Here is a 25,793-nt window from a genome sequence, read left to right as displayed (position 1 = left end):
GATCTGAAGCTGGGCAACAGGAGACACTTGTCCCCACTTCCTTGGCTCCGAATTCCCTGAAGCCAAAGTCTGGATTGACTTCAAGGCCAGGCTGGAAAAGGGAGAAAGGAAGGAGAGAAGGTTCCAGAAGAAGAAGAGAAGTGTTGATACACAGAAGACACAACTGGGCCAGGAACTTTTATTGTGAGAACGTTCTTTTGAAAAGGATCCTTTTTTCAAAGGCCTCTTGTGTTTGCAGCCCTTAGAAAGCGAATTCTGAAAATTATTTCAGCCTGATTAAGCTTGCTGTATCTCAAAATAGTGAAATATTGTAACTACAAACAATAATAAAAAAAATATGTAATTACAAACAATACCAAACTGCAAAATAAGCATAAGAAAAGTCCCACGAAGTTCTGATTTTGCTACTTTTTCAATTCCAAATTCTTCCCTGGGAAGTTTGGTGCTGAGCCTGGCCTGTGGTGGGGAAGGAGGCCTGGGGCACAGCCACTGGACCTGCCTCTGGGATCTGGACCTGATGCCCAGTGAGTAGCCCGCAGGTTGCGTCCCCCACTGGAACACCCCTGGGAACTCAGGTGGGAGCAGCGGGTACAGGGGCCAGTGTAGAGTCGGGGCTTGGACCATCAGGCCTAGACCAGCACAGTGAGGCACATTCATTCATACACAGGAGTTGGATTTGCATTCTGAAAAGGTAGCACACATGACAGACCCGTGGGCAACCTGGCAGTGGCTGGGAAACCTGGCAGTGGCCATGCCACAGAGGGAGGCCCAGGCTGCAGCTGCTGAAAAGGACTCATGCCCCTCCCAGCTGTGCCAACTGAGGCCCCTCACGCTGCTGTGTGCCAGAGTTAGTTAAGAAGACACTGGAAGGCTGGGTGCAGTGGCTCACCCCTGTAATCCCAGCATTTGGGAGGCTAAGGTGGACGGATCACGAGGTCAAGAGATTAAGACCATCCTGCCAACATAGTGAAACCCTGTCTCGACTAAAAATACAAAAATTAGCTGGGTGTGGTGGCACGCACTTGTTGTCCCAGCTACTCAGGAGGCTGAGGCAGGAGAATCACTTGAACCCAGGCAGAGGTTACAGTGAGCTGAGATCACGCCACCGTACTACAGCCTGGTGACAGAGCAAGACTGTCTCAAAAAAAATTTTAAAACAAAAGACACTGGAAGTAGGAAGATTTCTGTTCTATATCAGGACTTTGGAAATGAGGTAGATTCCTTTTGTTCTGTGGAAACCCAGGATTAATATCACCAGAGTGAGGGTGACAAGGTTAGTGGGGATGTTCGCACAGTCTGAGAAATGAATGGACTGTTTTGCATCAGTCCCTTCCCCTTTACCGATTTTAAAATTTAAGGGGAGAAAATATTTCAGCATGAGACTTCAGTTCCTGAGGAAAATAACACTATTCCTCTATCCTTAGTATTCACTTAAACAAATGTTTAGCTAAAACCTTATTAAAACTTTAAGCCCACCCAGGCACAGAAGGCTTTGCTTTTACAGCAGCTAAGGTATGTTTTCATTACCCCATGAATGATGCTAATGCACTGTAAATAGTTCTTTATTATGAGTTTATGTAGTGCTTGGTGCCTAAAATAAATTTCATTTAAATATTTAAAATAACTCCTGAATATAAGCAATTTATTCTGATTATTGATAAAATAACATTCACATTCAAACCTATAAATCTCAGAAATCACTATTCGATATACACAGGAGGCCACAGTCAGTAGTCTAATAGTGCTGCTTACCAGAGTAATATAAACTTCTTTCAGAATCAGGGAACAATTCTAGATCACCCATGGTGAGAAATAAGTGCTCTTCTCTTAGGCCAGCGACACTTCTGATTGGGTCTTGACATCCCACCTATGGGCTGGTGTGTGCAACTCTCATTTCTACTTCCCTCCCCAGTTTTAAGAGTCACTGCGTCACACAAAAGCTGCAGCATCGGCCAGGCATGGTGGCTCATGTCTGTAATCCCAAACTTTGGGTGGCCAAGGCAGGTGGATCACGATGTCAGGAGTTCAAGACCAGCCGGGCCAACATGATGAAACCCTGTCTCTACTAAATATACAAAAATTAGCCGGGCATGGTGGCACATGCCTGTAATCCCAGCTACTTGGGAGGCTGAGGCAGAGAACTGCTTGAACCCGGGAGGTGGAGCTTGCAGTGAGCCGAAATCGCACCACTGCACCCCAGCCTGGGAGGCGGAGCTGGCAGTGAGCTGAGATCGCGCCACTGCACCCCAGCCTGGGCAACAGAGCGAGAGTATCTCAAAAAAACAAAAAGAAAAAAAAAAAGCTGCAGCATCCCACACAAGACCCTGCTGATCTTCTGGGCTGTTATGTGGCCCGTCTACCAGCACCCTGTTGGTGTGCTTTTCAATAGGTCTTAGCCTCACCCACTTTATTCAAGCCTACTGTGGCAGGTACCTTTGTCGAACTTGAGCCTAACCGTCCCACTGGCCAGGGTCCTGCTCGTCGCTGTCCTCCTCAGAGCCAGCAGACACCCTCTTGATTCTCTGGAGTGCAGCCTTGATGCTCCTCTCAAGGTCACTAGTGTGTCTGCTGCTAGTTGGTTTGCTGCTGAGGTTTTGGCCAAGATCAGGGTGAACTTTCTTCAGTTTGACCCCTTGCCTTATGGCAGCCAGAATGTGCTCATTGATTGAGGCGTGGGGAGGGCGCACTGCCGGCACTTCCACCTTCCGGAGAGGAGCTCTGCCATGCCTTAAGGAGGCCAACACTTCATCCATAGATCCTGAAATTGAGTAAGCAGAGCTAGTACCATCAAGAAAACACATTCCCTTCCCAGAACATTATTGCTATGAAATTGTTAAATCTCACATCAGTTAACACCATGATTTAAACAAACAATCACTTGGTTAAGCAAATGCCTTGATTACCTGCTAACGATAAGCCTCCTGGTTGAATCCAGGATAGCTGAATAGCTCATGTTTTAGCTTAACCACTTTCTTTCTGCTAACTTCTTCAAATCCATAGCCACTGACAGGAAGAGGCATGCACAACTTTTGTTAGAATTACTGTTTTTCAAGACAAATGTGATCTGTCCCTCCCATCCTGAAGAGAGTTACGGAAGCCTGGGGTGGAATAGTCTCACCCACTGTACATGACCTCTGAAGCTGTATCTCCTTCATTACCCTGTCCAGCTAAAAATCTTTTTAAAAAAATTTTATCCTGCTCAATTTAACTTCAGTCTTGGCTATTAGTCAGTGATGACTCATTCTATGACAATGAAGTGAGTAGGTTTCTACACATGAAAAGGCTTAAAATAAAACTTTAACCGGCAACTCAATGAACCACCACCGGAGGGGTGGCACTGGCACATTTTTCTATATATAATGTGTTTAATTCCACCTACATTACCCTGAGGTGGCTTACATACTTTATTTTTGAGTATGTGAAATGCTGTCAAAACACAAATTAGATCAGAGCTTCAAGGCGTTGGTGAGGAGAAGCTATTTTTCACTCTGGCACCTGGAGACCCCTAGAGGGTAAAATCTTTTATCGCCCGCTGGAGACAGGCCTGACTGTGGCCACTAATTTAGAGATCTTCCAGGTAAGGCTTCAAGATTAATAATCAATTCTAGTTCAGGATTGAAAGGCCATGCTGTGGCTAACAAAAGGCTATTTTGCTTTGGATTTAAACCTATACCTCCTTATTACAGTTTCCTTCTGGGGGTAATGAGACAGGTTTCACAATCAAGGGCATTCTCTGGTGCAAATTCACACTTTCTTTTTCTTTCCTGTGATTTAGCAGTGTTTGTGAGTTGAACAGAACTTCCCAAAACCATGTGCATTAAATCTGGGATGGGAATATGGCACCCCACAAAGATCTGCCCACTTCCAAAGTCCGATCTAGACACAGCCATGCAAACTCTTTACTTTTCATTCACAGGACAGTTGTTGCAAACCCCATGGAAACAGGCCATTGGGTCTCCACCTAGTATTTGGACATTTTCATTTGTACCTGGTTCTAGGTACAGTGAAGCTCTGAACTCAGAATAGCCAGATTGCTCAATTAACCAGAATCAGTTTGGAACTGTTATATCATTGATAACACCTAATACAGTAACCTTGCACAGTTTAGGTGGAGGTGCTTAAGCATACTTTTAAAAACAAATTTACATAAATTTTGTTAGGATATTCTAAAGTGCACACACACACACCCCAAAGCAATAGGCTCCAAGTCTAGGCAGATTTAGGCCATTCTCCTCAAAACTTAATGTCTAAAGCCGTAATTCGAATTCTGAGAACTATAGCCCTATTAAAGAAACTGTCAAGAGCATTCAGTGTACTGCACTTGCCAAGACAAGTGGCCCACTTTTTCTTTCTGACCCATTACACTTTAGAAAGACTTCCAATAGTAAGGGTTCCCAGTGTGCTAGTCAGTCTGCAAGAACAGCCTTCTACATTCTGGCTAATACGCTTCTACAGTAATTTCCAACCAGTATTCTGCTTAAAATACAAAAACTGGATTCTGTAAAGGACTCAGAGATGCAACAGTAAGCATAGTTTAAAACCGTATTGAAAAGTATTCCAATGGCAGAAATCAAATACATACTGAAGTGTTAAGAAACTTCAAATAGGTTGATACTTTAACCACCTCAGAAATCCCAAGTCATGTGACCATTAAATGTATAGAGATGGTTTCTTCAAACTGAATTAACATTTATGAAACCAGATTTAGGCTATCCTACACTAACTGCAATGAAAGAATAATGATACTCAAGGCAGCGAATACTGGAATATTTTAAGGCTACAGAGAATTATAAAAATGATTTCCATTTGAAGATGATGGCTTCTGAAGCTAGAATGCTTCAACAGCTTAACAACTCTTGGGGAAGCAGGGACAGAATTCCAGTGGATTACCTGGACATGGAAAACTTTCCAAGGAGTCACGTGGTCTCTCTGCAGGTGATTCACACACTAGAGGAAGTGGCTGGTCATCTTTCAGTGGAGCCCGGAAGCCTAAGTTCTGATGAGTTGCAGCTTGAGAGGATGAGGATAGAGCAGGGAGAGGAGGGGTGGGGTGGTGGTGGAGGAGGAGGAGGTGGTGGCAGTGACAACTCCTCACTGGATTTGGAATGTGTTTGATCACCAACTGGAACAAAAACCTGGACAGGGATATTTCCATGACAGTCTTGACACTTGGGGCTTTTCACGTTACCAGCTTCCGATAGGGGAACGCCTCTAGTTTTCCTAGAGGACGGGTGAATTACTGACACCGCCTGGGAAGCTGGCAAGCATGTCTGCTGGGAAAGGTCGCCTGGCAGGTTTGGAGCCACGGGTTCTGAGCCAGAGGTGTTTTGCACAGATTGAGCTAGGCGTTTCTGAAAATGAAAAACCATGGTGAGGAATCTGCCACAAGTGCAAACCATCAAAATGCTGAAACTTTCTAGAAATCTATAAACACATGCATTTCTATGCATGGATGGTCTAATTCACAAAGTGGCTCCTTCTTGTTTGTACAGCCATCCTTGCTACCGAAGCCATTTTTCATGGATTAAAAGATAAGCATTTACATCCTTTGATCAAGTATTACCTTCTCTGTAGTAAAATGAAGATACGAAAGCATACATATAGAGGAAAATAGTCATCAATTTTTAGTATGGAAAATTAGAAATGCTAAAATACAAATAATAGGATATTAGTTGAAAAAAGTATGACAAATCTATTAAAAATATTAAGTAGCCAGCAAAAGAGCAAGACTCTGTCTCAAAAAAAAAAAGCCATAAAAAGTGAAATAGTGCAACGCCTGAAACATCCGAAAAATCAGATGATACAGTGTTCACTGAAAACAGATATAAAATATGTGTTACGATTAAAAATGAAAAAAGTTCTATGAAAAATGCCAGCACAGTGGACATCCAAGTGGCAGCTATAACAGAGCCTGTGGATATTTCTTTTCTCTTACTTTTAGGCTTAGAGTTAATTTCATAATTAAGAAAATGTAAATTGAAAAAGTTCTGGTCTTTCAGGTATTCATTTGATGAAGAAAAACCTAGCCCCACAAAGAGCTAATCTTGAGAGGAGGTCCCTAAAGAAGGCACTGATTAGCCAATAAAACATAAAATGTAATACTGTGAACTCATTAAAATGAACTAGCTCTATACATATTAACATGAATATATCTCAAAAACCTAAGTTAAAGAAACTGGCAAAGGATTTATTCAATATGACCCTGTTAATGCAAACACACACACACCATGCAATCCATGATAAACTCAAGGAGTATTTCCATTTCCCTTACATTCTACTCCTTTCAGGACAAATAGCAACATGGCAACAAGCCCTCAAACCTCCCTGATGCAGACACAGCCATGCAGCTACCATCCTGCAGCCTTCTGTCAGAGAGCATGCCAGCAGAATTAGAATCCCAGAAACTGGGCCAGAGGGCTAAACGCCAGTGGTCATCCAACTGATCTCCATCCAACTGATCAGGTCATCCCTGATGGGGTTCCCTGAAGCACCCAAGGATGCTTTCTGTGGCATCCCGGCTGCAGCATGTCACTGTGACTCTGGACTGTTAAGTTCTGCCTTTATTTTTTTGTAGAGACGGGGTCTCACTTTGTTGCCCAGGCTGGTCTCAAACTCCTGGGTTCAAGCAATCCGCCTGCCTCAGCTTCCCAAAGTGCTAGGATTACAGGCTTGAGCCATGGCGCCTGGCTGAGTTCTGCCTTATATTGCACAGGCAGTCTGTCCACCCACAATAAATTAAATCCTTTACCTCGCACAGCCCTTCAGATATTCAAAAAACTTCCTTGATCTCAACAGATACCATGTATCACATGATTTTATTTCTAGTTTTCTCCCTCTCCTGCTTCCTCCCTTCCAAATGTGCTCAAATTGGCTATGTCCCCTTTAAGGGTGGCACTTCTTGGTAAACACAGAACTCCCTTATTCTACACAGGATGCCACTGTCTATACATCCCAAAAGCCCACAAGCTTTTGTCATACAGGTGGCTCATTAAGCTGAAGGAAACTGAATTCTCAAATTCTTTTACCCAAAATTTAAGCCACACAAACTTTCCTGTCACCCCATGCAAGCGCATACCTCCGTATGAGCTTTTTTGGACTAGAAAACCAGTAATGTATCGCAATTTTGGGTGAACATGTTAGCATTTAACTAATTGTTCCAGTTTCGTTGGGAGCTTAGGAGGCCTGATTCTGTCATTTTAAATCTGCCTACCCCTCCCATTTTCATATCACCCACACATGAAAAAGTAATCTTCTGTATTGCCAAACAATTCCTTGATCTAAGTAAGGGCTGAGGAGACGGGCTGGCTGCCCTTGGATCCCTTCCTGTACACTGACTCCATTCTGTTCATCGAAACTCTCTTGGTGATGGCGACCAGCCAGTTCCTCTCCACCTCACTGGCTCTGCATTTATCTAGTATTCATGCAGCTCCTTCAATTCATGCTTTCCACTGCAGTTCACACCCAGGCCCCGATCCAGGGCAGTCACATCAGAATTTCTGTGGGTGGGGCTGGGCCTTAGTACATAGAAGAAGCTCTCCAGAGGATCTGGATGTGTTGCCCAAGCTGAGAAACCCTATGTGGCCCTGGAGTAAGACCTGGCTTCGATTGCTGCTGTTTAACCTTGCACTAAGTTGTGTAACCAACTATTCTGAACCTTGGTTACTCATTTGTAAAGTGGTGATGAAGCTATCTCACAAGGCTGTTTCAAGAACTAAGTGAGAGTGAATGTGAAGTGCCTAGCATGGTGCCGGGTATATGAAAAGCATCAGATACCTATTCCAGAATCTTTTCTGGGACAAAGTGGGTATTTCCTTTTCCGGGGCTACAACAAACTTGGGTCTTTGTGATAGGGCTGGGGAATGAAGGCAGGTCTATGTTTTATAGTCAGTAAATTCAATGATATTCTTAAGCCCCTATTTACTTTTTTTTTTTTTTTGAGACAGAAGAATCTCACTCTGTTGTTCATGCTGGAGCGCAGTGGTGCAAGTTCGGCTCACTGTAACCTCTGCCTCCCAGGCTCAAGTGATTCTCGTGCCTCAGCCTCCCAAGTAGCTGGGACTACAGGTATGCGCCACCATGCCCGGCTAATTTTTGTATTTTCAGTAGAGATGGGGTTTCACCACATTGCCCAGCCTGGTCTCAAACTCATGGCCTCAAGCAATCTGCCCGCCTCAGCCTCCCAAAGTGTTAGGATTACAGGCGTGAGCCACCATGCCTGATTCCCTACTTACATTGTTTTAAAAAACCTATTTACCGTTAGATAAATGTTTGAGGTGATGGATATGCTAATTACCCTGATTTGATCATTACACATTATATACCTGTATCAAAATATCACACTATACCTCACAAATATGTACAGTTATTATGTGTCAATTAAAAATAATAAAAGCAAAAAATTATTTTTTGAATCTTCATAGCAGCTTTTTTTAATTAAAGGAATTTATCTCTAATAATAAAGTCAAGAAATAGAAAAAAATTACAGACTCAGGATCATTTTGTGGAGGAAATACACATGTAGGCCTGTAACAGAGGGCATAAAAAATAACATTATCCTCATAAGTATATACTTTAAAAAAAAAAAGAAAAAGGAAAGTTGTAGATACCAAAAAAAAAACAACCCATTTTACTTTTAACAGGGCACTTTCACTACACTTAAATCACAATGCTGCCTGGATAACATTTTAAAGAACTGTTTATTACAAATGAGGAGAAATGCCAGCTAAAGTCAAGGGAGTTGAACAGTTTTCAGTTTTCCCTGCCAATCTAAACCACCAGTGCCAGTTAGGACTACTCAGTCAGGAGTGCAGAGCAGGAACCCAAGCGTGTTGTGATGTCAAAAACAGTAATTATTTTATATCATGGGTTTTGAATCACTGATATTCTATTTTTGTTGTTTTTTATTGATATACCAGAAATAATGGTATTTTTTAAATGTTCACGTTCTGCATGACCTGTTCTTAATACTTTATACTTTCCTCTTTTTTAGGGTGGTCTTCATTTATTTCCCCAGAAGTGTAGATAAGGTGACTTTTTATAGAACTTACATCTTTAAATGCTCTCAATCGTTGGAGTGTTTTTTGACGTTCTTGGTTGATCCATTCTTTTTTCTTCTGCTCCTCTTCTTTTATCTTGTCTCTTTTCTATATTTAAACAAATGTATATTTCTAAATTGCTCAACATTACAAAAAATGTCTCAGAAAGAGGCTGTACCCCAACCTTACCACCCCAAAGCTGCGCCCAGGCTGCAGGCCTGGAGGCAAATGGCTGACAGCTGCAGGTCCAGGGCAGCGCAATTCCAGTTTCCACAAGTCTAGGCCTACATGTCACGCTACACAAACACAGAACATTTTCCTTCGAAGGAGACTCACCATCTGAATACTGTGATGCTGACGAGAGTATCTTATGCTTTCTTCAGCCAGTTGCAATCTGAGCCGATGATTTTCTTTGCACTGATCCTGGTGGAATAATACAAATCACCTACATGGTTTTTAATATTACCCTGGTATAGCATAAAAGGTTAAAAGAAAAAAGCACTGCCTTTGGGCTGTAGTGTAAGGCATTCATTAATATTAGTTCTGGTGCGGCCCAATGGTACTGTCTCCTCCATAGTCTATGATGAGGGTTGCCTGGCTGCTTATGTAAATAATTTGTTCCCAGCAGAGTGCTTTAAGAGATGAAAAATAATCCACCAACCCGTGAGAGGACATATAGGGAGCCCCCACTCTTAAATGGGATGTGTCCCAACAATGTTTTAATGTGATTGTTTTAAACACATTTCCCCATAACATTATAAAAACTAATTACATTTCCAAGCATACCTACAAAAGCAGGGCAACCTACAAATACCTGAAAAATTATAACTGTGTTTCACTTGTGCTTAACCACTCACTATACCAATATATAACAGGCTATATGTACATAAGATCCTTAATCTATGTAAAAAATAATACAGTAATACTCACAGATAATACTAACACTTATTGAGTAGGTTTTAGCCTCAATGCCAAGTACTTTTCATGCCTTATGATACTTTATCCTTGCATGAAATTTGTATTATTATCACTATTGTCTTTTTTTTTTTTTTGAGACTGAGTTTCGCTCTTGTTGCCCAGGCTGGAGTGCAATGGCGTGATCTGAGCTCACTGCAACCTCTGCCTCTCAGGTTCAAGCAATTCTCCTGCCTCAGCCTCCCAAGTAGCTGGTATTACGGGTGCTGTGCCGGACTATCATCCTCTTTTAAAAGATGAGAAAACTGTAAGCTCAAAAGAGATTTAAGTAATTTGCCTAAGGTCACGTGGCTACCTAAGTGTAGCTGTACCAAGCTGTGATCTGAACCCAAGTTGAGAGCTCACCTCAACTACCATTCTATTAACCGAGTGCTTTCCAAATTCCAACATTTCCAGAATCAGTGGAAAGAGCTCCTCTAAATGGGGTGGGGGAGTGATTATATCTTTAGAGTGAAGGTTACTGCTCCAAGTCTGGATAAGAGAAGGCACAGGAGCATTTTATATATATATACATATAACACTGCCAAGGAGGTGGAGGCATCTCTTCATCCACAGCACCATGGAAGTGCCCAAGGAGACTCCTGGGTTCATGGGTTTTCTGAAATGTGGAGCAAAGGGCAAATGCCTGTATATCTTCAAATCCTCTGAATAACAGTTCCTAAATCCAGAAGTACAATTCTTAAACACGAACATACAAAGAATATACTCTTCTAACAAAGTTTTTTATTTTTATTTTTTATTAGAGACAGGGTCTTGTTCTGTCACCCCGGCTGAAATGCAGTGGTACAATCATACCTCACTGAAGCCTCGACCTCCTGGCCTCAAGCGATCTTCCTGCTTCAGCCTCTTGAGTAGCTGGGACTACAGGTGCGCACCATAGAGATGAGGTCTCACTGTATTGTCCCTGGCCTCGAACTTCTGGTCTTAAGTGATTCTCCCACCTCAGCCTCCCAAAGTGCTGGGATTACAGGCATGAACCATGGCACCTAGCCAAGTTTTTTTTAAGTATTTGTATTTAGATGGAAGAGTAATTAACATTTTTGTAAGCTACAAAGTCACAATTTTCATGTTTTCTTAATTCTAATAAGAATAGTAGGCCGGGCACAGTGGCTCACGCCTGTAATCCCAGAACTTTGGGAGGCTGAGGCAGGTGGATTGCTTGAGGTCAGGAATTCAAGACCAGTCTGACCAACATGGTGAAACCCCATCTCTATTAAAAATAAAAAATTAGCCGAATGTGGCCGGGCACTGTGGCTCACGCCTGTAATCCCAGCACTTTGGGAGGCCGAGGCGGGTGGATCACCTGAAGTCAGGAGTTCAAGACCAGCCTGGCCAACATGGTGAAACCCCATCTCTATTAAAAATACAAAAATTAGCCAGGTGTGGTGACGTGCGCCTGTAGTCCTAGCTACTCTAGGGCTGAGGCAGGAGAATCGCTTGAACTCTGGAGATGGAGGTTGCAGTGAGCCGAGATCACGCCACTGCACTCCAGCCTGGCGACAGAGCGAGACTCCATCTCAAAAAAAAAAAAAAAAGCCGGATGTGGTGGCAGGCGCCTGTAATCCCAGCTACGTGGGAGGCTGAGGCAGGAGACTCGCTTGAACCCGGGAGGCGGAGGTTGCAGCGAGCCGAGATCGCGCCACTGCACTTCATTCAGACTGGGAGACAGAGTGAGACTCCGTCCATCTCAAAAGTCTGTATAAAAATGATATATAGAAGCTTCCTTTTCTGCCGGAAAAAATTAAATTTCTTAGTGTTATCTTTTATGTATTCATGGATTTTAAAATTAAGAAAAAATCACCAAATATAAGGTCTGAGGTGAGCTGAATATTATCTGTAATTGTTTTGTGTACTCAATAATTTACAGTAAAATATATTTAGAATTGTTATAGTTGGTTATTAGAAATAGAGTTTCAAACTAATAGGTTTGAGTTTCTAAATAGGTTTTAAAAACCTATTGTGGTTTTTAAAGTACCTGTGGTCCAGGGGCGGTGGCTCACACCTGTAATCCCAGCACTTTGGGAGGCCAAGGTGGGCGGATCACTTGAGGTCACGAGTTCAAGACCAGCCTAGCCAACATGGCAAAACCCCGTCTCTACAAAATATACAAAAATTAGCTGGGCGTGGTGGCACGTGCCTGTAAACCCAGCTACCTGGCAGGCTAAGGCACGAGAATTGCTTGAACCTAGGAGGCAGAAGTTGCAATGAGCCAACATCATGCCTCTGCACTCCAGCCTGGGTGACAGAGCAAGACTCTGTCTCAAAAAAATAAAAATAAAGTGTCTGTGTATGCAATGGGCGTTCAACAAATAGTTGTTGAATGAATAAATTAAAACCCTGAGATTTGCTAAATGCTTAAATCCTAAAAGAAAAAAAAATATTTCTAAGAAAAACATTTAAAAGCATTTTAACTATAGCCATGGATAAGTACATAAGTACATAAGCCATGGATAAGTACAGAAAAGTAATCACTGTGTTGGTAAAAACCTTATTTCAGTACCTCTTTATCCTTCATACAAGAATAAATTTCTGGAAGAGAAAATAAAAGAAAGCCGCTCTGAGCGTATCTACCTTTCTACTCCGGAGAGAGGCTCTTTTGGCACAGATCCTGCCCCGTTTAGACTCCAGCTGCTGGCACTGCCTTCTGAGTTCCTTCACTTCCAAATTCTTATCCTGCAGCCCCACCACACAGTCAATGACTTTAAGTTCCTCTGGACTTTCACATGGATCGTAATAGACAACTTCATTCTGTTTCTCTAAAAATGTATTAATGATTGTTTAAAACACATTTTATTATTTTTAAAAATGCATTGCTTTTTTTAAATGTAAGGAAAATAAAGATCACTTGTAATCTCACCACTGAGAACTATTAACATAAATAAAAAATATACGTGTATATATACATGACTATATACATGTGTGTAAGTAGCATGTGTATATACATGTAAGTAGTGTATGCATGTATATATACACGTATATATATACATATATACACATGCACACATACATACACATACTACTTACATAGCTACACATATCAATGGAGTTCTAAAAGAACATTTTCCATGGGATGGAAATAAATTTTTAGGCCAGGTACGGTGGCTCACGCCTGTAATCCTAGCACTTTGGGAGGCCAAGGCAGGTGGAACACCTGAGGTCAGGAGTTCAAGACCAGCCTGACCCACATGGCAAAACCCCGTCTCTACTAAAAATACAAAAATTAGTTGGGCACAGTGGTGTGTGCCTATAATCCTAGCTACCTGGGAGGCTGAGGCAGGGGAACAGCATGAATTTGGGAGGCAGAGGTTGCAGCAAGCCGAGATCGTGCCACTGCACTCTAGCCTGGGCAACAGAGCAAGACTCCATCTCCAAAAATTAAAAAAAGGCCGGGTGCAGTGGCTCAAGCCTGTAATCCCAGCACTTTGGGAGGCAGAGACGGGCAGATCACGAGGTCAGGAGATCGAGACCATCCTGGCTAACACGGTGAAACCCCGTCTCTACTAAAATACAAAAAACTAGCCGGGTGAGGTAGTGGGTGCCTGTAGTCCCAGCTACTCAGGAGGCTGAGGCAGGAGAATGGCGTGAACCCGGGAGGCGGAGCTTGCAGTGAGCTGAGATCTGGCCACTGCACTCCAGCCCGGGCGACAGAGCAAGACTCCGTCTCAAAAAAAAAAATTTAAAAAAATTTTTTTAAAGATAAATTTTAATGGCAGCATAGTATTCTCTAAGCAATCCATGTTGTTAGGCTGTTCCAATGTTCCATTATTATTCATTTCACTGCGATGAACATCTCTGTATAAATCTTTGTGTACATTTTTTATCACTTCCTTAGCAGATAAAAGAATCTTGATACCCATTGCCAAATTGCACTCCAGAAAGGCAACTTATATTCTACCAGCAATATATTATTAAGATGCCTTAGTCATATTTAATCTTGATTACATATTGATTTTTTTTAAGTCACGCTTACTGTAACAAATTCAAACCCTCCAGAAGTATATAAAATAAATAGTGAAATTTTCTTGCTCCTTCCCCAAACCTTCTGAGTCATTCTCAGAGGAAAAACATTATGAACAATTTGGCATGCATCCTTCCAGATTAACTTCTTTTTTAATGTAATTTTTTCCCTAAATATGTAAAATGCTTATAACCTGAAACTACTGCAAAAAATTGTGAATACTCAGGATTAAACTAAAAGTTCAGGATCTATGTGAAGAACTTTATTAAACTTGGAGGAAATTTAGGAAAAAAGATTTAAATAAATGGAGAGAGACATACCATGTTCTTGGGTAGGAAGATTCAAAATTGCAAAGACCACTATTCTCCCCAAAGTAATCTCTAATTTTAAGCAAAATCACAATCAAAATTCCAACGAGTTTTTTTTTGAACTTGATTCTAAATTTCATCTGGAAGAATAAAGGAGTGAAAACAGTCAGAAAACTTGTGGAGAAGTAATGCGGGGTTAACTTGCCTTATCAGACCCTAAAATGTGCTTCCAAGGTACAGTCATGGGAACAGTATGGAGCCAGCAGCAGAGCCACTCACAAACCAATGGAGGAGAATAACTCAGAAACAGACCAAAGTCACTCTAATGTTCAGCTTGGGAAATGTTACACGTTGAGGGAAACTGTTTTTAAAATCAGTGATTGGGACTGCTTAACAATTTGAGGGAAAGGTTCAGTTCCTACCACAATCAAAATAAATTCCACCTGGACTAAAGAATTAAATGTTTTAAAAAGCAGCATCATAAACATACGAAAAGAAGACATAAGTATATACTGACATAATTTTGGGATAGGAGAATATTGCCAGACAAAATACTAAAAGCAGAAGCCATAGGGGAAAAAAATGGATAAATGTGACTTCATAAAAATTAAATATTTCTGAAAGGCAAGAAAGTGCAAATGACAAGGAGAGATTATTTGTAACATATGACAGAAAATAGAGGATATTATTCTTAATGTGGAAAGGAAATATTCCAAAGAAAAATGGACAAAGACTATGAATAGGCATTTCATAAAATAGGTACAAATGGCTCATAAACATATAAAATTTTGTTCAATATTCACTCATAATAAATGAAAATTGGAAGACTGTCATTTCCTCTGTCAAGTAAACAAAAATGCAAAAGAATGGCATGAGTCTGGGAAACATACATACTCATATTCTGCTGATGGGAGCATCTTTTTTCTTTTCTCTTTTTTTTTGGGGGGACAGAGTCTTACTTTGTCGCCCAGACTGGAGTGCAGTGGTGCCATCTCGGCTCACTGCAATCTCCATCTCCCAGGTTCAAGCGATTCTCCTATCTCAGCCTCCCAGGTAGCTGGGATTAAAGGCGCCCACCATCACGCCCAGCTAATTTTTGTATTTTTAGTAGAGACAGGGTTTCACCACGTTGGCCAAGCTGGTCTTGAACTCCTGACCTCAAGTGATCTGCCCCCTCAGCCTCCCAAAGTGCTGAGATTACAGGCGTGAGCCACCGCACCCAGCCTGGGGGCATCATTTTAAATGTACAACCTATCTAGAGGGCCATTATGTAGTATGAAATTTAGAAATCAGAAAATAATACAGAGGTGAGGAAAAATGTATCTCAGATGATTATTGTATTGTTATGTATCAAAATGTAAAATATACATTGCCCTTGACTCAATAATTCCATCCTTAGAAATTTATTCCAAGGAAATAATCTGTCCTATACTCAAAAGATATGGGTAAAGGAAAGTTCACTACACTACTGTTCAAAACAGCTGAAATTTGGAAATCATGGTATATCCATAAAATGGAATACTATGCAGCCATTAAAATGTTGATACTTTTATTATTCACTGAAATAGAAAGACAGTTATTATGTATTAAATGAAAAAGACTATTATGCATTGTATGCCTGTGTCAAAATATCTCATGTAACCCATAAATATATATATCTACTATGCACCCATAAAATTAAAATTTTTTAAAAGATGTTACTGCACTTGGTTAGTTTTGGTTAAAATTTATATTTTCTATATCAGCATATTTTAAAATCGACAAAGTTAGAGAGCAAATTGTTACCACTAAGTGTCTCTCTTTTTTTTTTTCCTTTTTGAGACGGAGTCTTGCTCTCTCGTCCAGGCTGGAGTGGAATGGCACAATCTTGGCTCACTGAAACTTCCGCCTCCCAGGTTCAAGCCATTCTCCTGCCTCACCCTCCCAAGTAGCTGGGATTACAGGCACGTGCCACCACACCAGGCTTTGTATTTTTCGTGGAGACAGGGTTTAGTATTTTTGTATTTTTAGTAGAGATGGGGTTTCACCATGTTGGCCAGACTGGTCTGAACTCCTAACCTCAAGTGATCCACCCACCTCAGCCTCCCAAAGTGCTGGGATTATAGGCATGAGCCACTGTGCCCAGCCAACCACTAAGCATGTCTAGATGATGGGATTAGGGTAATAATCATTTTTCTTTCTTTGTTTTGCTATGTGTTAACAATGAATATAATATTTGAATTAAACCACTGAAGGAAAACTTTAGGAAATTTTCAGATGTTATAATTTACAAAAAGTAATTGATAATATGGTATTTCCTTAAATTTATGATTTAAACATTGTAATCTATATACTTAAATATAAATTTTACCTTTTATAAGTCTTTTAAGGGAGTCCAACTGTGTAGTAAGCAGTATTTCTTCATTTTTTAATATCTCAAATTTAACTTCATATAGTTCTAACTGAATTTCATAAAACTGTATTTCTAATTCATCTACATTTATATTTTTTTCTTGTTCTGGAAGATCTTCCATCTTATTTTCATAGAAAAAAGAAAATAAGTTAAAATAAATTAGTATATTAAAAACAAACTTTAGAAGCATTATAGCTATTTTCTATTCCTTGTTCAGCACTAAATATAAAAAAGCAAATAGGAAAGAAATACTTTCATTTCATCTAGTGATGCAAATACTTTATATCATCCTTGAAACAGAGGAAAACATTTAGGTTTTCAGAAACATAAATGGCAATGAGGTATTATTATTTATTGCATATTGGTGTCCCCCCAAATTTCGTATGTTGACACTCTAACTCCCAGTGTGATGTTATTTGGAGGTGGGTCCTTTGGAAGTAATTAAGTTCAGATTATGTCAAAAGGATAGCACCTCTGTCGTGGGATTAGTGCCCTTATTAGAAGAGAAAGACAGGGATCACTTTCTTTCTCTCTAAACATACACACAGAAGAAAGGCTATATGAGCACTCAGTTAAGAAGGCAGCTGTCTACCAGACAGGAAGAAGATCTTCACCGGACAGTGAATCTGCAGGCACCTTGATCTTGGACTTCCCAGCCTCCAGAACTGTGAGAAATACATGTCCATTGTTTAAGCCACCCAATCTGTGATATTTAATCTTGTTATAGCAGTCTGAGCCAACTAAGACAGGTGTTTACAGTGTTTTCTGCTTTAAAGTCATAAGATCATGGAAAAAATTTAAGTGACTATGATCCTTCAGTGAAGTATCTCTTTATTTTAAAGTTCTACTGAAAACATTGCTGGACTGATTTTCAAGTACAGTACCCACTTCAATACTGAGCTCGGTGTTACTATAAAGTGAATCCTACAATATGGTATTTTGAAACATTTTAACCAAAGGAAAACTATGTCTAACCTTCTGTAGAAGATGGTGTTGGAATAAGTGAAGAAAAGAAGCTCTTTAACGATGCCTGGAAAGAAAAGTGCTATCTAAAAATAAAAGTGTGCTTTACTACATGGTCTCACTTATAAGTGGGAGCTAAGTAATGTGTATACACAGACAGTGTGGAATAATAGACACTGGAGACTCAGAACAGTAAGAGGGTGGGAGGGGAATGAGAAATATTTAATGGGTACAATTACATTATACAGGTGATGATTATACTAAAAGCCCAAACTTTACCACACACAATATATCCATGGAACAAAACTGCACTTGTATCCTTTATTTATACAAAATTTTTAAAAAATAAAAGTGTATTTTTAAAACAAAGTTACATTTATCTTTGTCTTACCTTTCCCTGAATTTCAGCTCTTTTGTGATTTAAACACAACTCTTTTGCTCTCATGAGTTGCAGAGTCTCTCGAGCTAGCATTAGCTTAAGTTTTTCCAACCTGGGAATTGCTGTGGCCCAGGCAGCCTGGCCAAATCTCTTCGCATCCTGTTCCATTTCTTTCCGCATTACTGTTGGATTATAAAAATAAAATATAATTACACTTCATTAAAAAGGGAAACATTTATCACGCCTCCATTCTACCAGCAGAACCTCCTTTTAAAAGAAATTGTTTTATTAATTTTATTATTATAAAAATAATACATGGCCATTGATATAAAATTTTAGGCATTCCATTTTTAAAAAGACAATAATAAGTCATGATCTCACCTAGTTGAGGCAACTGCTTCTTATATTTTGGCACACTTGCTTCCATATTGTTTCTATGTCTAGCTAGACAGACAGGCTTATATGGATAGTTTGATCAAAAAACCAGGATCATCATTCTGCTTTATTATCTTGTTGATTCTGCACAATATATCAGAAACTCTTGCCACTCATAAAAAAAATCAAGAATCATGCTTAACAGCTACATAGTTTTCTGTTTTATGAATGTACCATAACTTAACAAACTGATAGACATTGTTTCCTATTTGGTGTTTTTATCAACAATTATTTAAGACTTAAAAAAAAGTCCTTCACCCAGCCCACAAGCCCCTGCATGGTCTGACCCCTGCCTGTCTTGCCAGCATTTTCCCTCATACCACATTGTCCTACACTCTCTGTGATCCAGCCCCGCAGGTTTTCTTTAAGCTCCTACTTGCCAACTTCCCTCAAGCCAGGGGACATTTGCCAGTGCTATTCCTTCTGCCTGGAACACTCCTCACTTTTTCTTTTCTCTCAACTTCCATTTACCCTTCAGATACTGGGACAAGCACCACTACTCAGAGGCCTTCAGTGACCACCACCCTGATCAAGCCCAATTTCTCTCTCACAGACCCTCAGAGCCCCATGTCTCTCTTCTTTGTGCCATTTATTGTCACTACCATTTTCCATGTGCTTCAATGAATAATTAAGATTTCTCTCCCTTCACCAGACTGTACAATGTCTCTTAATGCTTCACACTGAATTCTCGGCACCGAGAAAACATAGTGCCTAGTGAGTAAGAGGGACTCAAATGGTATTTGAATAAAATGACAATCAATTACATGTATCCTTGTATAGCATTTTTTAAATTATCACCTGCTAATGCTTTTACTGTCTCCTTAAAATAATTCACTGTGATATCTTGAATAGAGACAACAGCTTCTTCAGCCCGTCTGGTCCACTCTTCAGCTTCTTTCTCCAGGGCAACTACCCTTCTAGGACCTAGGTCATCCTCATCCAAGGACTTCTACAGACAGAAGGGAAAACTGTCTTAGTAACAGCTAATAGTTATGCAGAGCCATTAGGAAATTGAAAGGAAATTGGTCACATGGATTAACTATACTACTACTCAGTCAATTAAATTTTCATTCATTCAGCAGTCCCTTACTGCGTATGAATAAGGTTCTAAGTTGAGCACCACCTGAAGACAAAAGGACACTCTGGGGCATAAAGGGAAAACAAAAACCTACTTTCACTTCACATGCCTAGAATAACTTTTTCTAGAGAGGAATGCTGTCAAATTATGCTTCTCTCTATTAATAATAATACACAATTGTTTAAATAAGTGATCTGTGTTGTCAAGCACACAGCGTAGGGCCTGGAACACAGCACTTAAGTGTTAGCTGTTGTTATATTTTCTTTTAGGGATATGTAATGTAATCATCTAAAAGAAAATATCTGTATATTCATGCTTATAACGTACTGGTATTGGACTGAATGTTTGGGTCCCCCCAAAATGCATATGTTGAAGCCTAAATCTCCAGTGTGATGGTATTTGAAGATGGGGCCTTTGGGAGGTAATTAGGTCATGAGGTGGAGCCCTCAAGAATGGGATTCATGCCCTTATAAAAAGAAGAGGAGACACAGGATCTCTCTCTCTCTGCTCTTCACCATATGAAGACACAGCAAGACAGTCCTCTACAAATTAAAAAACTGGCCTTCACAAGACATTGGATCTGCCAGCACCTTGATCTTAGACTACCCAGCCTCCAGAACTGTGAGAAAAAAAGTTTTGTTGTTTATAAGCCACTAATCTATGGTACTTTGTTATAACAGCCTGAAGTAAGACATGTGCTGCTATGTCATCCAACTTGCAATTTCTCTTCTACAAAGCATAAGAAATATGTACAAGTTAGCCAACAAGGAATTACAAATCAAAGCCATAACCAGATACCACTTCACACCCACTAGGATGGCTGTAACCAAAGAGACACACAATAACAAGTGTTGGTGATAATGTGGACAAATTGGAACCCTCATTTACTGCTTTTGGGAATATAAAATGATGCAACCACTTTGGAAAACCATCTGGCAGTCTTTCAAAAGGTTAAACATTGAGTAATCATAGGACCCAGCAATCTTACTCCTCAGAATGTACACAAGAGCAATGAAAACATATGTCTACACAGAAACTTACACACAAACATTCACAGCAGAATTATTCATAGTAGCCAAAAAGTGGAAACAACCCAAATGTCCATCAACTGATGAATAAAATGCAATATATTCACACAATGAATATTACTCAGCAATAAAAAGAAATGAAATCCTGATATTTGCTACAACATGGATTAGCCTTGAAAACATTGAGATGAGTGAAAGGACCACATATTGAATAATGCTGTTGCTATGTCCAGAGTAGGGAAATCCACAGAGACAGAAAGTAGATTGGTGGTTGCCCAGGGTTTGGAGTGACTAATGGGTATAGGGTTTCTTTTGGAGGTGAAAATGTCCTGAAATTACATAGTAATGATCATTGCACAACTTTGAATATACTAAAAATCACTGAATTATACATCTTTAATCTGTGAATGATATCTTAAAACAGCTGTACTTAAAGCAAAAATATAGGCAGGGTACGGTGGCTCACGCCTGTAATCCCAGCACTTTGGGAGCCCGAGGTAGGCAGATCACCTGAGGTCAGGAGTTCGAAACCAGCCTGACCAACGTGAAGAAACCCCGTCTCTACTAAAAAAACATAAAATTAGCTGGGCATGGTGGCACACGCCTGTAATCCCAGCTACTCGGAAGGCTGAGGCCAGAGAATCACTTGAATCTAGGAGGCTGAGGTTGAGGTAAGCCAATATTGCACCATTGCACTCCAGCCTGGGCAACAAGAGCGAAACTCTATCTCAAAAAAGAAAAAAGGAAAAATATATGCAAGAAGTAGACTCTCCAAATAATAGACTTTCAAAATAATGAACAGAACAACTTTATCCACAGGTTAGAGTGGCATGAGTTTCATCTAAATGTGCTACTATTTTTATAGTACAATCATCTGGCAGGGGTCATGAGATTATATGTGGAAAGATGGCCCAGTGCAGGGGGCAGAAATCAAGAGACCTCTTAGGTGTCTTCTGATTCCCATTGTTGAGACCCAAGGCAAGCTATTTAACTCCTCTGGACTCTAGATTCGTTTGTAACAATGGAATAAGAATGCCTTTTCTGAATGGTGTCACAAGGTTGTCTGATGGCTCAATGAAGCAAGAGCAATAACAGCATTTACTAAAATTTAAGTTACTGAATTACAATCTAGGGTCCTGCTATTTAAATTTTCATCCTATTTTAAGAAATTTGCATGAGTCCTTAGAGGAAAACAAGCTGAAGCAAATAAACATCACATCAAAAACAATTCATCACGCCGGCCTCAGTGGCTCATGCTTGTAATCCCAGCACTTTGGGAGGCTGAGACGGGTGGCTCGCTTGAGATCAGGAGTTCAAGACCAGCCTGGCCAACATGGTGAAACCCCATCTGTACTAAAAATACAAAAGAAATTAGCTGGGCATGGTGGTGCACATATGTAATCCCAACTACTCAGGACGCTGAGGCAGAAGAGCTGCTTGAACCTAGAGGAGGCTGCAGTGAGCCAAGATCATGCCACTGCACTCCAGCCTGGCTGACAAAGGGAGACCCTGTCTCAAAAAAAAAAAAAAAAATTCATTGCCAGAAAAAACATTTAACTCTTTCAAATCTGTAGGAATCTTAAGCTATTAAGATGACCAACGTAAATGTCTTCATTTTCTATCAATGTTAAATATAAATTCAATATTTAAACATAAGGGTGAACTAGGCATAGTGGCTTACACCTGTAATGCTATGCTTTGGGAGGCCGAGGTGGGCAGACTGATTGAGCTCAGGAGTTCGAAACCAACCTGAGAAACATGGCAAAACCTCATCTCTATCAATAAATAAGTAAATAAATAAATATAAGGGCAAACCCAAACAAAAAGTGACTGAACATTAAGTATAAATAAAGAAATAATATATGACAAATGTGAATCTGATAAAATAAAAATTTTAAAAAAAACATACCAAAATATCAAGCTTACATAAAGTTGCAACTTCTCGCATAGCCCTAAATGGCTGCAATAAGTACTGGAAGAACATGGTTGCCACAGTAACTAATTCCTGGTACGCTTCATCTTCCTCTTGGTACAGTTTCATTAATGCTACCATGGTGTTGGCTTTTCCATGTCCTTGAATAACCTAGAAAGCAAATATGAATAAAGCTCGAATCAGGACAGTATATTTAATACATACCCAACAAACTAAACTAAAGAAACCTTCATGTTCTCAACTTTTAATATATCAATTTTAAATATTGATTAAATAGGAAAATGTTATCATCCTCCATCAAAAATGCCCAATAAAACAAGAATGGTTAAGTAAAGTATGATATATCCATGGCAGAATATTATTACTGTAGTCATTCAGCACTGTGCTTCTGAAGACTGTTTAATAATATGGAGACTTTTGGCCAGGCACAGTGGCTCACGCCTGTAATCCCAGCACTTTGGAAGGCTGAGGCGGGTGGATCACTTGAGGTCAGGACTTCAAGACCAGACTGACTAACATGGAGAAACCCCATCTGTACTAAAAATACAGAATTAGCTGGGCGTGGTGGCGCATGCCTGTAATCCGAGCTACTGAGGAGGCTGAGGCAGGAGAATCACTTGAACCTGGGAGGCGGAGGTTGAGGTGAGCAGAGATAGCGCCATTACACTCCAGCTTGGGCAACAAGAACAAAACTCCATTTCAAAAAAAAAAAGGAGACTTTTATAATACTAAATGGAGAGGCAGAGTGCAAAACTTAATCTCAACTACGCACTAAGTATGCAGCGGAAAGGACCCAAAAGAAGGTTTGAGGTTGTGGATATTTTTTCATTTGACTTTTCTGACTGTAAAGGTTTTGTGAGGCTGTATTCCTTTTTAAAAGCTCATTAAGGGCCATGCCTGGTGGCTCACGCCTGTAATACCAGCACTTTGGGAGGCCAAGACGGGCAGATCACGAGGTCAGGAGATCGAGACCATCCTGGCTAACACAGTGAAACCCTGTCTATACTAAAAATACAAAAAATTAGCTGGGCATGGTGGCGGGCACCTGTAGTCCCAGCTACTCGGGAGGCTGAGGCAGGAGAACAGCATGAACCCAGGAGGTGGAGCTTGCAGTGAGCCGAGATGGTGTCACTGCAGTCCAACCTGGGTGACAGTGCAAGACTCCGTCTCAAAAAAAAAAAAGAACTCATAAAATATTACAGAGCTGTCTCCAAGTACTTCAGCATGTTGTTTCTCTTCATGTCCCAGGTTGATAGTCCCATTAAGCCCTTAGCAGTGAACTCATTTACAGAGCCTCAACTGTGGTTCCAGTATCTGCTGGTTACAGCTTCTGGGGCAAGGCAGAAAATAAACTGAACAGTGTATAATCTAGGTGGACTCACTTGGTAGGAAATTATTTTACTCCCACAAGAGAAATAAAATCAAATAATATAGATTTTTTTCAACTAATACATTCTTAAATTCTTCTATTTCCATCCTTCTGCTTAAGGATAAAGTGATCTACTTTCAGCTGTAGTTTTTTATCCAGGTAATATTATTTTTTTTTTTAAGTGAAAGCCTCGCTGCACAAAATTAAAACACACACGCAAAAGTAAACTTAAGGCAAGTGATGCACTTCAGCCTTATTTCTTAGACTACTCAGAAAAATTCCAGAGTTAAAACATTCAGCTTCATTTTATATATCCTAGCAATACTAGCAACTGATCTAATTCTAGAATCAATTGCTTTTCTACTCTAAATATAAAGTAAATATTAAAATTATATATTTGGACATGTTTTGAATTGAAGCTTCCCCTCCCAACCCCTCATTTTTAAGTTCCAAATAAACATGTGAACTACACTAATGTGAACAGCTAGCTCAACAGTATGAACTACATTCATGCTATAGTACCCCAGAGTGAAACTTAAATTTGGGAAAACTATAACTTTTCTGATAGTAACTACAGTAAAATACATCATATAAATGTTCGATTTTAAGGAGAAACCACCTATCTCTATGGGAAACCGAGTGTGTAAAAAACAAATCTGATTCAAAATGATACCATTTTTGAAACTCCCTTGTGGGTTTCACCTCATATCCTAAGGTGAAAATGATAAAGTTGAAGATCAAACGCTGACTGGCCTGAAACTCCCCTGTGGCTTCCTCATAAAGTGAAATCAACACATGAGAAGTGGGTGTGTAGATATTTACACATAAAACCCACAGTACAAAAGTGGCCCCACTAATGAGCTCCTTTTATAAAATCATTTTAATTTAGAAAGCTTATTCTATATTTAGCTTAGGCTGAATTCTTCTCTTTACCTCCCCTTCCTCAAAAGAATGCACAGAAAAAAAACCATTCAGGTTAATAACAGCAGTAAGCCGAGACTCCAGCCTGACTCTCTTTAGTAAACTGTGGGTGTGGATTTAGAAGGCATATTTTCTCCTAAACCCTTCTATGAACTTGTACTTCCCCATCCCCTTAGGTTCAGTAGCTTTACCACTCAAATAATTACTCTCTCTCAAACTACCTCTTTCAAGCTTAAAAGGGCACTAATGCGGTTATTTCAAACTGATGAATAAAGTTCACTTTCTGCCGGCTTTCCATTTGACTAAGTATATATTACTTAAAACAAAACACCCTATCTCCTAAAAGCCATTTCTTCTATCCCATTCGCGACGTTCCCTCATACACAGACTTGGAATTGCTTACATTTAGTCCGTGTTATTCTTTCCTATATGGATGGGTTGTTTTCAGTTTTGCTTGCAATATTTCTGGCATTTCCCGTTGCAACATCCTGCTCTGCCAGCATCTTCAGGGCAAAGGTTGGGGGCCTAGTCCAGCTCCGAGTTGCAAGTACACTAGGCTCTAACTTCGCTTGTCCTCTCTGCAGGCCCTCCCGGAGCTACCGCCGGTTTCCCGCAGCGGTCCAGCGCAGGTGAGGGCACCGGGGAGCCCGCGGCCTTCTCCGCCCGCCGGCTCCTCCCCGTCAGCCGTCAGCCGTCAGCCAGGGCTCTCGGCGCCGGGGAAGCCTCCCACAGGTTCCCAGGCCACCGAAGCGCGGACGAACGCCGGCGGCCCGGCCTCTCTTACCTGGCGCAGCCGCGCGTCTGCCTCGACCCACCGCGCGCGCAAGGCCCGCTCCCGGAACTCGCACGGGCTCTCGCAGTCGGCCGCGCAGCCCTCAGCCGGGAAGAGCGCGTCGCGCACTGTGGCGCCGCCACAGCCGTCGGCCGCCGCGCCCAGGTAGCGCTCCAGCTGCCCGCACAACTCCTGCAGCGCCGCCTCGCCGGGGTCCGCGCGCGCCGGCCACAGCAGAGCCCACAGC

General features: G+C 40.8%; 1 protein-coding gene across 1 annotated transcript in view; it reads right to left on the bottom strand.

Annotated features, from left to right (window-relative positions):
- Positions 1 to 1,426: 1,426 nt before the first annotated feature.
- Positions 1,427 to 25,793, bottom strand: part of WHAMM (WASP homolog associated with actin, golgi membranes and microtubules) — a 26,639-nt gene continuing 2,272 nt past the window's right edge. The window contains 11 exon segments of the mRNA XM_017894854.1: positions 1,427 to 2,758; positions 4,891 to 5,051; positions 5,053 to 5,351; positions 9,048 to 9,143; positions 9,372 to 9,458; positions 12,582 to 12,766; positions 16,627 to 16,789; positions 18,023 to 18,192; positions 19,244 to 19,394; positions 22,461 to 22,634; positions 25,559 to 25,792. Of these exon segments, the coding sequence (XP_017750343.1) occupies positions 2,451 to 2,758; positions 4,891 to 5,051; positions 5,053 to 5,351; positions 9,048 to 9,143; positions 9,372 to 9,458; positions 12,582 to 12,766; positions 16,627 to 16,789; positions 18,023 to 18,192; positions 19,244 to 19,394; positions 22,461 to 22,634; positions 25,559 to 25,792 (2,028 nt within the window). The 3' untranslated portion in view covers positions 1,427 to 2,450.

This window comes from Rhinopithecus bieti, unplaced genomic scaffold (genome assembly GCF_001698545.2).
Source record: "Rhinopithecus bieti isolate Rb0 unplaced genomic scaffold, ASM169854v2 scaffold_26298, whole genome shotgun sequence".
NCBI classification, from domain to species: Eukaryota; Metazoa; Chordata; class Mammalia; order Primates; family Cercopithecidae; genus Rhinopithecus; species Rhinopithecus bieti.
The sequence above is the reverse complement of the archived record's forward strand: the minus strand, read 5'-3'. Positions and strand labels throughout refer to the sequence as shown.